Source organism: Lissotriton helveticus, chromosome 11 (assembly GCF_964261635.1).
Source record: "Lissotriton helveticus chromosome 11, aLisHel1.1, whole genome shotgun sequence".
Lineage (NCBI taxonomy): Eukaryota > Metazoa > Chordata > Amphibia > Caudata > Salamandridae > Lissotriton > Lissotriton helveticus.
This window is the reverse complement of record NC_136072.1, coordinates 59,268,052-59,281,323: the sequence shown is the minus strand read 5'-3', so window position 1 is coordinate 59,281,323 and position 13,272 is coordinate 59,268,052. Positions and strand designations below refer to the sequence as shown.

The 13,272-nt window shown below is 42.1% G+C and overlaps 1 protein-coding gene across 2 annotated transcripts in view; it reads right to left on the bottom strand.

Annotated features, from left to right (window-relative positions):
• LOC144791753 (cytochrome P450 2J6-like) overlaps nt 1-3,798 on the bottom strand; it is a 323,619-nt gene extending 319,821 nt beyond the window's left edge. Inside the window, exon 1 of one of the 2 annotated variants that reach the window (XR_013602460.1) lies at nt 3,169-3,713. Coding sequence is in view for 1 of the 2 variants with exons in the window: in XM_078666523.1 (XP_078522649.1) it covers nt 3,169-3,339 (171 nt within the window). In the remaining variant the exon portion in view is untranslated. Of the gene's footprint in view, nt 1-3,168 lie in introns of both variants that reach the window. The other variant, XM_078666523.1, reaches the window with a different exon arrangement.
• Between the last annotated feature and the right edge of the window lie 9,474 nt (nt 3,799-13,272).

Sequence of the window (13,272 nt, the reverse complement as noted above, 5' to 3'; positions counted from 1 at the left end):
ATTGTTAGGAATGTTCCTTTTTTTTGTTTTAATTGCCTGTCTAACCTATATATTTATTGTCTATTTTATTTTGTATTAATAACCAATTCTGCTGTGTATGTTGGAATTTGTATTGTTCAATGTTTGGTCTCAATAAAATAAAAAAAATAAAAAAATAAAAAAAGAAGATAGACATGTGCTGCAGCTAGATGCTTTGCACTAGCACCGTGTGTCTTTGGATATGAAAGAATATTTAATGTATGGTTATAATGGAGATGTACACTCACGCGCAATACCCAACATTATACAAATGGCCTGCAGAAAAAAGAACCCCAATGTTACCATTATCTTTCTGTTATTATGTTTATTTGTCTTGTGGGGCAATGTCATTTGAAAGGCAACATAGAAACAGACATAGCAATGTGTGCTTAACTGTGGTAATGTGGAAGCTGGTTTGATAATGCTTGCTGTCTGGGGTGTACTGGAAAACGAACTTATTGCACATTTTGAGTAGCTTGAGGGTAAATCTCCTGCCCGAGCATGGAAAGCCTGTACTCTCTATCACCAACTCTGACACTAAAAGCAGCTCTTTCTAGGAATAGCACCTCTCCTGGCGGAGAAGCATGACTGCACTTTGAACACCTGTGGCCCATTTGAGCCCCATCATTTACAAATTGACCCATGCTATACATATCACCCACCGGAGCCCAACAATATGTAAGAAGCACAGTGTACTATCTGAGCAACAGATACATAATGGATTTACGCAGACATTTGATGGCAGCACAAGGCATGGAATGTGGCGTTGCAGAAATAAGCCACGGATTTTGATGGGTTAATAATTGCCAGATCAGTAATAATAGTACATGCATCAGGCACCACGTTTCCGCTGGCTGAGGTGTTTGTGTTTTTAGTATTTTGTGTTTTGCTTCAGTATGTATTTTCTGACAGGTACAAACATGATCTGCTGCAGACAATAATGAGCATAGGACTGAGGCAGACCTGGCTGTGAGGATGCACAGATTGCATCCTGAATCTGACTGCCACTGAGGCCTAAGGCATATCTATTTGCCTCAACCTTCTTTGCTTATGCTAAAATAATAAGCAATTCACACGTGGTCAGTTATACTGGTAAATGGAGTCAGGCCTAATAGAATAAACACCCAACAGTGTTGGTGTTAAAAGAGCACATGGCAAAAGTAACAGGGACATGCGAGCAGGCACAAATAAAGTGGTCACATTGAGTTTCTGAAATAGGGAGCTGTTTGTCTTTAACTAACATCAATAGGAATCCATTGACTAATGAATCTCTGAGGAAATCCCCTGGCTGATCCTTCGCATCTCAGTGCAACGCTGGATGAGGTGTCCTCATACTCTGCTAATGAACGGACTCACTTTTGATGTACAAGGGGGGGCAACACTCAGTGCCAGAAAGCACTAGCTAACAGCCAAGACCCTCGGTTTCTTGAACAGAGCAAGTCAGAAGCCATCCTTGAGAGTTTGACTAGGATAACTTTGTAGTAAATGGTGAGTGCAGTTGAGTTTAGGAAATGTTTACACTTGGTGCACTAAAAACTGCACCGCATGAACCGCTTCTGAACCTTTAGACCGGGGCACGTACCCGTAAGAAACATCAACGTACCAACTAGTCTGAGTGTTCACTTACTAATCTCTGAGGGCACCGAGAAGCCCAGTGGAACCAGAGATCGGTGAACTCCTCTGGGTCTTGTAATAAGTTGATTTATTTTTAAAGTGCAAAAGGGAGCAAAGTAAGGTGACACAGAGCATTGGCAAGCTATTAAAATCCTTGGTCTTCTTGAAAACATCTTTAGGAATTTGCGGCGATTTTGTAGTAAAACTTTGTAGTAAAAGTGGGCATAGACTAGTTTAAGAAAAGACCTACAAATGCACCCATAGGAAATCATACAGCATTAAAAGTATCGTTATGATTGAGCAACATTATTTCGGTGGATGGAAGAGTAGTAGAAGAAACATTCCGATAGAAAGGTTTGTGTGCGTGTGTTTGTGTGCATGTGTTGTGTGCATCTATCTATCTATCTATCTATCTATCTATCTATCTATCTATCTATCTATCTATCTTTATATATATAAACACTTTCTCTTTTCCTGGGCTCCTGTCCAGTGCTTGTTAATGTATTTCACAGGACCGGATGACTCATTTATATTGTAAAGGGCCAATTATATTTAAATTGACCCCTTGGGTACAAATAAGGAATAATTGCTGTGGGTGTTTTTATAGAAAAGGTGACCACAGACATGTTAATAAGATAATGTGAATATTGTCCAGTTAGTCTTTTACATCATTTTCTGTTCGACACTTTCCTTTTATTATTTGACCTCTCCAAAGGGCGTGCAAATGAACTGGAAACAGAACAGTCTCTCTGGGCTCTGCTCCAGTTCTTGGTGGCTGTGTCAGAGGACCTGATTGCTCAAGGGTGTCCATTTGCCTCGGTAAATACATTTTAAGTTTAAATTACTTGACACAAACATAGAGTGTTGATTGTGGATGCTGTAAGGTAAATTACATTGTGCAAGGAACATTGCCCTTGAAAGCAGAATGTGAAATTAGCTGAAATGACAGCCAATGGATAAGTATGTCAGAGCTGTATTCCAAACAGACCTCATTCACCAGCTTTCCTCATCAACAGACTGACTACCTGTCGAAAACTGCCTCCACATTCCATGACATCGCATTCTTGAACATAAACCTTCCAGCACATTACACGTCTTCCTTTTTTTTTCTATCCACAAATCAGAGAGACCACCATACTACTAAAATATATAAAACAATATATTACGTGCAACAAAAACTCCATTTTCTTTTTTTTTATTTTTGAACATATTCTTTCAGATAGTCAGGGTTCTGACTTTTTCTACCACTACTGCTTCAAAGGGTATTCCTCCTTTTGCTTCAGTCATCCAAGAATATCATCAAACTTTCAAAAACATACATATTTGTAATAGCTAATCTGTCTCTAAACATGGTCAAAGACAAATTCTAGCCTTTCATGAGCCACTGTGTTAGAGCAACCCACCTGCAAATTATTCTTAGGCCCAAGTATCAGAGTGAGTGTCTGTGTAAAGAGCGCTATAAACTATACATTCAGCTGGGAAACATTTGCAGACTCAACAGAAGCAACAACCACCTTGTAACCCGGTGTACAGTACCTGCATGAGGACCTCGTGGTGAAGCACAAATTTCAGGGTCAAGAGATTTCCAATGATGGGCAGCGGAGTCGGTCCAGGGGGGTATCTTTTCCTCATCCACTGAAGCTTGAAGTAATTTGTAATGAAGAGAGTGAGAAACAGAGCAATCAACAGCTCAGTGATTGACAGCATGGTGGACGCCTGTCTCTGCTTCTAGCAGATCTCCTAAACAGTGGAATTTAGAATTTACTCTAAGCACTATTCTTCCCTCTTGTCTTAGTATAATTTATTCCTAGTTCTTTATGAATCCTTTATCTATTTCTCTAGCTGATCCTGTCCTCTTTTCTCTCTCTGTATCTTTTTCTCGCTCTATCTCTACCTTTCTCTCTCTTTGTCCCCTATGTACACTGAGTCTATAGCATGTCTTTATCTGACATGAATGTCGGTTTTCCTTTCTTTCCTTTTTCTGCTAACCCTTTATTTTACTCAATTTCACCTCCTTTCTCTTCCTTTATCTACTTTCAGTTCCTCTTTTCTTTTTTCCTTTCCTCCTCTATGTCCAGCCTCAATATCTATCTTCTTCAGTATGTATGCAAAGCCTGTGTATCTCTCTCCCCCTTTCTATTTCAGTAAATGTCACCTTCTCAGTCTCATTCTTTCTCTCCTTCTCTCCCCTTTTATACTTTGTCTAAGAACCGCAGAGGAGGCGTATACTGTCAAAGTGTACAAGATAAGAGATTGCTGTTTGGGTAACATGCATGCTTATCATCTGCAAGTTGGAATATTTGCTCTTTCATCACTGCTCTGCTGTTGTTTGACCTCTTGTAAGTGCATGCAAATGAACTGACAATAAACACATCTCTTTTCCTGGGTTCCTGTCTAGTGCTTGGAATTTATGCCACATGACCTGATTACTCAATTATATTGTAAAGGGCCAATTCAATTACATTTATATTGACCCCTCTGGTACAAATATTTAATAACTATTGTGGGTATTTAAAAAAAAAAGCTGACCGCAGATATATTAATAAGATAATGTGAATATTCTGCAGTTAGTCTTTTACATAACACAGCGGGTTATCACCTCTATGGTGGATAATTTTATGTTAGCCACCATCCTTTTATTATTTGACCTCTCCAAAGGGCGTGCAAATGAACTGGAAACAGAACAGTCTCTCTGGGCTCTGCTCGAGTGCTTGGTGGCAGTGCCAAAGGTCCTGACTGCTCAAGGGTATCCATTTGCCTTGTTAAATGCATTTTAAGTTTAAATTACTCTTTAGACACTAACATAGATTTTTGATTATTGTAAGGTAAATAACTTTGTGCAAGGAACATTGTCCTTGAAAGCAGAATGTGAAATTAGCTCATATGACAGCATATGGATGAATATGTTAGAGTTTTGTTCCAAACAGACCTCATTCAACAGCTTTCCTCATCAACAGACTGACTGCCTGTAGAAAATTGCCTCCACATTCCATTACATCACATTGTTGAACATAAACCTTCCAGGATATTACATGTCTTCCCCTTTTATTTTAATCCACAAAACAGAGATACCACCATACTACTAAAATATATAAAATAATATAATACGTGCAACAAAAACTCCTTTTTCTTTTAAAAAGTTTTTGAACATATTCTTTCAGATAGTTGGGGTTCTGACGTTTTCTACCACTCCAGCTTCTTCCATTGCTTTCTTGATGATTTTCATCATTTAAGTTTCCCATCCTCGACAAAGGGTATTTCCTCCTTTTGCTTCGTTCATTCAAGAATATCTTCAACTTTTCCAAAACATGTTTATGTTTATGTTTACGTAATTTATATAGCGCAACAAATACCCTAGGGTGTCTCGGTGCTTTTGAACTTTAAGGGACAAGGACCAGCAGATGGGATCATTGATCGAATAACCAGGTCTTCAAGGCTCTTCGGAAGGAGATGAGCGTGGGACTAATTTTGATCGACAGGCGTAGGGAGTTCCAGAGTTTGGGGGTCGCCACCAAAAACGTCTGTCTCCCCAAGTTGAAGTTCTGATGCGAGGAACGGGTAGCAGGAAAGTAGAGGCTGATCGTATCGGTCTTTTGGGGGCGTAGATCTGAAATGCATTCCTCAAGAAACGAGGCCCAGTCTCATGTATGGCTTTATAGGCGATACAGAGTGCCTTAAATTTAATCCTGTTCCTGACTCGTAACCAATGGAGGTGGCGTATTGCCAAGGCGGTAGAGTGATGTTTGGGAATGCCGATCAGGACTCTGGCTGCCGCGTTTTGAATGGACCGCAGCTCATTTAGGACGTGTTCTTGCGTATTAAGGAATAGCGCATTACTGTAGTCCATTTTTGAGAAGATCAAGGTGGTGATCAGAGTTTTTCCTGCTGAAGCTGGCAGGTATGGAAGTAGTTTTTTAATTTTCCTCAGTATGAAAAAAGAGGAAGAGACTACTGAATTCACATGATGTTTAAATGACAGCCTGTCATCGAAAATGACTCCCAGGTTTCTGACCTTGGTCACCAGGATCGGTGGGGGCCCCATTTGCTTGGGCCACCAGATGGGGGACCAATCCGGTGAAAGGGTGCCAAAGGTCATAACCTCGGTTTTGTCCGAGTTAAGTTTCAAGCAGTTCCTCGACATCCAGGAGCAGATGGCTAACATCCCCTCCTGGAATCTCGAGGCAACTGCCGGTCCGTCCCTGTGTACCGCCAACACCAGCTGTGTGTCATCGGCGTAGGTGGTTAAGGATAATCTGTGTGTTTTTATAACTCTCGCTAGGTCCGCTACATATATATTAAATAATGTAGGGCTCAACGATGAGCCTTGGGGAACCCCGCAGGGTGAGGTGAAGAAGGGCGAGTAAAACTCCCCCAACCTCACCGCCTGCGTGCGGTTGGCCAAAAAAGAGGTTAGCAAGTCCTTGGCCGAATGGTTGACCCCCAAGGAAGCGACACGGTTGATCAAGATGTTGTGATCAACCGTGTCGAAGGCGGCGGATAGGTCTAAAAGTATAAGGACCGCCGCTCCACCGTGGTCTAAGATGTTCCTAATTTCATCGGAGGCCTTTATCAGGGCGGTTTCTGTTCCGTGGCCCTTCCTAAAACCGAACTGCGTGTCATCAAGAAGCTGATGCGTGTCAATGAATTCTGACAGCTGTTGGTTCATCACGGATTCGAAGATTTTAGCGGGGAAAGGGAGACAGGCAATAGGTCTGTAATTGACAGACTCACTAGGGTCAAGAGATGGTTTTTTGAGCAGAGGTTTAATAATTGCCTTTTTCCATATTTCCGGGTAGACTCCTGTTTGGAAAATGGAATTGCAAATGTCTGTCAAAAGGGGGGTAATAGCCTCCATAATGGAGTTAGATATGGAAGGTGGGCAAGGGTCTAAGGGGGATCCTGACTTTGTGGATGTGATGAGTTTACTGATTTGTTGAGATGAAACCAGGTGAAAAGCAGAGAAGATAGGTCTGGGGACCGGGGGCTGAAGGTAAGACAAAGCAATTTCCGGAGAGTTAGGGGTAGTGAAAGTGGAGTATATGTTGGCGACCTTGGTTGCAAAGAATGTAGCTACAGAATTTCAGAGGTCTTGAGATGCCTCAATTGGAGGGCCTGTTGGGGGGTTAGCAAGGGAGTCAACAACTTGCAACAGCTTCCTAGCTGAGTTCTGAGCCAGGTCGATCTGGGATAAAAAATAGTCCCTTTTAGTTTTCAGGATAGCTCTTTTGTATATTGCTAAAGCATTTTTATAAATTAATTTGTCTTCGGTGCTGTAGTGTTTGCGCCAGTGTCTCTCGAGGTTCCTACAGTGCTGTCAGTGGAGTCTATGGTCCTCGGTAAACCATGGCGCGGATGGAGCAGCACGGTTGGGAAAAACGCATTTGGTCGGGACTAATTGATCAACAGCCTCCTGAATCCAATCCTGGTACCTATTAGAGGCCAGGATTGGGTCTGGGGAAGGCTCAAATGGGGAGTTTGTAAGAGTGGCAGAGAAGAGTGGGATGTCGAGGTTCTTCCAGACTTTGGTGCTTTTGGGTGCGAGGGCTCTGGTCTGTGGAGGATTGGGGTTCTGGGCTGGTAATGTGAAAATAACTGCACAGTGATCTGACCATGCTAGAGGGAGAATGGTAGTTAACGAAATGTGGCGATTGTTAGTGAATACACCGTCAAGCATATGACCTGCTTGGTGAGTAGAGCCCGTGACTAATTGTTGTAGTCCAACTGCCTGCAAGTCAGAGATTAACTGAATGGTGTCCTTGTCACCCATAACTTCTAAATGAAAATTAAAATCTCCCAGAATGGTGTAATCGAGAGGTTCTAGTGAGAGTTCTATAAGTTGGTCTAAAGAAGAAAGAAAACGTGCGCGGGGTCCAGGGGGACGATATACCAAGATGCCTTTAAAGGCTTGGTTATGATTAAGGAAGATGGAGTAAGCCAAAGCCTCACATACTGATCCATGTATGGGCTCTATTTTTACAGGATAGATGGCTTTATGGATGATGGCTAAGCCACCACCCTTACCCATGGTTCTGTCCAGTCTAGCCACACAGTATCCGTCAGGATGGTGGCACGGAAATCAGGGCCAGAGGCCGCATCCCCCCACGATTCCATGACGAAAAGGATGTCGAGTTCCTGATCAATGATATACTCACTGATTTCTAAATGGTGTTTGGGAAGGGAGCGGACATTGGCCAGTGCCATACGATATGTGGGTCTGGAGTCCTGGTTTTTGGTCCTGGGGCACGTTGGTATCAGGGAAAAGGGGATTTTAAAATTACAACCCGGGCAAGTTTCCGGGGCTGTAATACTATGGGTGAGTAGTGGCAGGGTCTGGCAACATGGGCTAATCTTACTGGTATTAAGATCCCTTAGGTGTTTTGAAGAGTATCGCAGAGGGGCGCCAGTGAGATGGATGGTATCGGAGCCAGGGGGTATGGCCCTGGGCCCGGGACAGGCGCGGACGGGCGCAGACGGGCTTGCCTTAGGCGCGCCCGCTGCGCACGTCTGCTGCGCGTCCGGGGGGGCATCCGGTTTTTATGCCGGTGGTGGTGAGCAGCTAGACTGCTAACCTCGGCGCTAACCGGAAGTGAAGTTTCCTACTTCCTGGTGGGCGATCTATCCCTCCACACAACCTGAAGGCTCAGTGGTGGACCGGGGAACACGCCAAGTACTGCACAAAGTAAGTTATTCAATCAAAATACATTTGTGACAAAAGCAGGATAAATGTGACTATTTAAAAACCGCTAGGAGCACTTCTAAAATGTGTTACCGTCGGCGATTTAAAAACAGTTAAAACGAGTATTAAACAATTTTGATACTAATAGTGAGCTGGGCATTAGTAGTCAATGCTCCGTTCAGCGTGGTAGTGTCCCAGAAAGAATCCACGAGCTGGATGATTCAGTGGTTTTTATGCCGGTGGTGGTGAGCAGCTAGACTGCTAACCTCGGCGCTAACCGGAAGTGGTTTCCCACTTCCTGGTGGGCGATCTATCCCTCCACACAACCTGAATGCTCAGTGGTGGACCGGGGAACACGCCAAGTACTGCACAAAGTAAGTTATTCAATCAAAATACATTTGTGACAAAAGCAGGATAAATGTGACTATTTAAAAAACGCTAGGAGCACTTCTAAAATGTGTTACCGTCGGCGATTTAAAAACAGTTAAAACGAGTATTAAACAATTTTGATACTAATAGTGAGCTGGGCATTAGTAGTCAATGCTCCGTTCAGGGTGGTAGTGTCCCAGAAAGAATCCACGAGCTGGATGATTCAGTGGTTTTTATGCCGGTGGTGGTGAGCAGCTAGACTGCTAACCTCGGCGCTAACCGGAAGTGAAGTTTCCCACTTCCTGGTGGGCGATCTATCCCTCCACACAACCTGAATGCTCAGTGGTGGACCGGGGAACACGCCAAGTACTGCACAAAGTAAGTTATTCAATCAAAATACATTTGTGACAAAAGCAGGATAAATGTGACTATTTAAAAACCACTAGGAGCACTTCTAAAATGTGTTACCGTCGGCGATTTAAAAAAAGTTAAAACGAGTATTAAACAATTTTGATACTAATAGTGAGCTGGGCATTAGTAGTCAATGCTCCGTTCAGCGTGGTAGTGTCCCAGAAAGAATCCACGGACTGGATGATTCAGTGGTTTTTATGCCGGTGGTGGTGAGCAGCTAGACTGCTAACCTCGGCGCTAACCGGAAGTGGTTTCCCACTTCCTGGTGGGCGATCTATCCCTCCACACAACCTGAATGCTCAGTGGTGGACCGGGGAACACGCCAAGTACTGCACAAAGTAAGTTATTCAATCAAAATACATTTGTGACAAAAGCAGGATAAATGTGACTATTTAAAAAACGCTAGGAGCACTTCTAAAATGTGTTACCGTCGGCGATTTAAAAACAGTTAAAACGAGTATTAAACAATTTTGATACTAATAGTGAGCTGGGCATTAGTAGTCAATGCTCCGTTCAGGGTGGTAGTGTCCCAGAAAGAATCCATGAGCTGGATGATTCAGTGGTTTTTATGCCGGTGGTGGTGAGCAGCTAGACTGCTAACCTCGGGGCTAACCGGAAGTGAAGTTTCCCACTTCCTGGTGGGCGATCTATCCCTCCACACAACCTGAATGCTCAGTGGTGGACCGGGGAACACGCCAACTACTGCACAAAGTAAGTTATTCAATCAAAATACATTTGTGACAAAAGCAGGATAAATGTGACTATTTAAAAACCGCTAGGAGCACTTCTAAAATGTGTTACCGTCGGCGATTTAAAAACAGTTAAAACGAGTATTAAACAATTTTGATACTAATAGTGAGCTGGGCATTAGTAGTCAATGCTCCGTTCAGCGTGGTAGTGTTTTAATGGCTAATCTGCCTGAACACTATTTACCATAAAAGAAACCCCGCATAGGGATTTCCTATTTATCGTAACCTCTTGGTTTTACATCTAAAATGTCCAGATTATTACATTCTCTATACAAACATTGGTCGTTTTTCTCAGATATTATTGCAATATTGAACATGAGTTGAAGAATATTCTTACCTTCACACATTCACACTTACAGCTTCACAAAGGTTACCAAATACGCTGCGACACAATTGTAAAATAACTTGACTGCAACTTTCATTGCCCTGATACGTTTTTGTAACCAATATGAATGACCTGCAACACTTCATAAAATGATCAGTTTTCTATATTTGTTACAAATACCCTTTTGGGCAGGGCAATTTCTGAAACTGGCCATATGTTCGTGCTGGACATGCCTATAGCATGTTCCCTTAATCCTTCTATCACTCTTTTTACTTCCCTTTTATTTCACACCCTTCAAAGCTTAAACATGTGCCTGTTCTTTCTCACTTGAATTATTCTTTACCTCCGACATGCTCCAATCTTTTAGATGTCATTAATACTTCACACAAACATGGCTCATCTTTTAGCCAAAGTTTCTCCCTTAACTCCTCCTTCTTCCAGTTGAGAAGAAATGCTGGTGCTGTGGGTTCAACATATGCTGGCCCAGTCCTTCTCACCCAGAGAATAGGGCAGCGGGTCAGCACAGCAGGGTAGCAGTCATTCAGAGCAACAGTGCCCAGCGGGGCAGTCCTTTCAGCTGCACAGCAATCCTTCTTCCTGGCAGAGTATCCACAGGTTCAGAATTGTACTCAAGAGTTGGTGTTTGGGATCCAATATTTATAGCTGGGCCTTCCTTTGAAGTTCGAGAAGCTTCCAGAGGTTTCCCTTTGATGTGCACAGGCCTTCTGCATTCCCTGTCCTTGCTCCAGACTAACTACAGGGGGTAACCAGCTCTTTGTGTGGGGGCAGGATACAGCCTATTCAAATGTAAGTAGGACTATGCCCTGCTTAGCCATCCTATCCTGTCAATGATGGTCCATCCAGACACACCTTAAGTCTCTATTGTGTGTGGCTGACTAAAAGGTATACACAATGCCCATCTGTCAGCTACACCCATTCATGTGATCCAGAGACATGCTGCAGGCACTAAATGGCTAAGGCGGGAAAATGCCAACTTTGTAAAAGTGCCATTTTCAAATTTGCTATCTAAAATCCAACTTTACCATTACAGAGAATTTTTCATCACATTTTCAAAGACACCAACCATGAACTGGTTACCTGCTCCCATTTGGAAATGATCACGTATTAGATGTAATAATAGTTAACTTCAATGTTATCCTACGGGAGAGGTAGACCTTCACTCGGAGTCCAATGGTTGCCAGTGGAAGGAAAGTTGAATGCCACAATAACAACGTCTCAAAAAAATGAAGAGAAAGGAAAAAGAAACACTTGACTCAACTGGAGGTTTTATTTCAAGTTTGGGCAACAACACAGTGTTCAAAATTGGTATTTATTGCGGCAGTCCAAACGTACCTGTAAGAAGTGTGTTTCATTGGTTGAACATATGAAATGGATCTCTTTTAATGTTGTGTGTCCTGAGGAGAACCCTTAAAGAAATGTGCCAGGGTTTGAAACATGTTGACAGCTTCTTTTTCCAGACAAATAAGTGTTCAATACATGGGCTATAACTTTATGCTCACAACTAATAATTGTTGAAAAGTGCAAAAAAGAATGATTCATGTGAGCACAGTAGGGTCACTATTTTGTGACTGCTCCTGCCAAGACATTTGTATTTTCCCTAGTTAGGTAATAGTCAGGGGCATCATGGTATTCTTGCAGATGTAACTGTACAGAACCTCAGCTCAGAAATATATATTTTTGGTTATGTGGAGTATATGTTTTATTTATATGTGATGTAATTTTCATGTTTGTCTGTATATGTTTTTTGCATTTTGAAATCTTTTGATTCCTGTTTATGGTGAAAAACAATGAAATTCTAAATAAGCAATTACGTTTTCAATAAGTTTCTCAAAAAAACATACTTTGTTCAAAATAAAAAAAACGGATTTTTTTCAATCGATCATAGAAATTGATGTGAGTGATCAGAAAATGAAAGGGTGATTGAATTATAATCAGTATAGTCATTGTTTCTGATATGTTGTATTTATGGACCAGCCTTACCGATTTATGGCCAAACCCTTTCTTGGTATGTGACTTTCTAAAAGGGGCATTTTTTAAAATTGCAATACAAAATCCAACTTCACCATGACAGAGGATTTTTCATTACAATTCCAAAGACACCAACCATAAAATGGCTATCTGCTCACATTTAGGAATTTCCACGTATTAAATGTAATAATGTTACTCTTATCTTAGCCTATGGGAGATGTAGGCCTTGCAGTAGTGAAAAATTAATTTAAGGGCCTTTCACTACCAGAACACATAAAACTAAAAAGCACATGTCCCACGTTTTAAGAAACATTGTACCCTGACCTCTGGGCTGGCCAAAGCCTAGTTGTGACTTACATGTTTTTAAAACAAAGGCTTGGGGCTGGTAAAAGGTTTCCTTTGCCATGTGGACAACACAGTTTAAAACTGCAGACACAGGCTGTAGTGGCAGCGCTGAGATATGGTTGAAGGGCTACTTAAGTGGGTAGGACAATCAGTGCAGAAAGACCACTATTAGCATTTACTTTACAGGCCCTAAGCATACTTAGTGCCACCTACCTAGGGACATACAAGTACATTAATTGGGCAAATGGGTAATAAGCCAATTCTACACTGTTGTAATGAGAGAACACAAGCACTTTAGCACTGGTTAGCTGTGGTGAACTGCACAGAGTCCTAAATTCGCCAAACAAATGAAGGCAAAAAGCAGGAGGACTGAAGGAAAAAAGTAAGGTGGAAACCACACCAAGGATGCCAGGTCTAACACTGGGTGTGTCCCAAGTCGGTGCACAAATAATAATCCTTCAGAAATGAAATGGTGTGCCAGTCATCAAATATGATCCAGGTAAGTAGACAATATTGATAGATCAGAAGTGTAATGGTTTGCCAATCACCAAATAAGGGGAAACATCCTTTACAACGCAACTTTTACCACGCAGTGCCTTTACGACGCAACTTTTACAACGCAAACCATTACAACGCATTGCGCTGGGGGGCGCTCTAGGATAGGGAATAAGTTTAATTTACTGTCCAACACCTTCCCTAGTGTCCACGGGGACTGGAGTTGGAATAGTAAATTAAACTATTCACTATCCAGCGCCCCAAAGCACTATGCGTTGTAA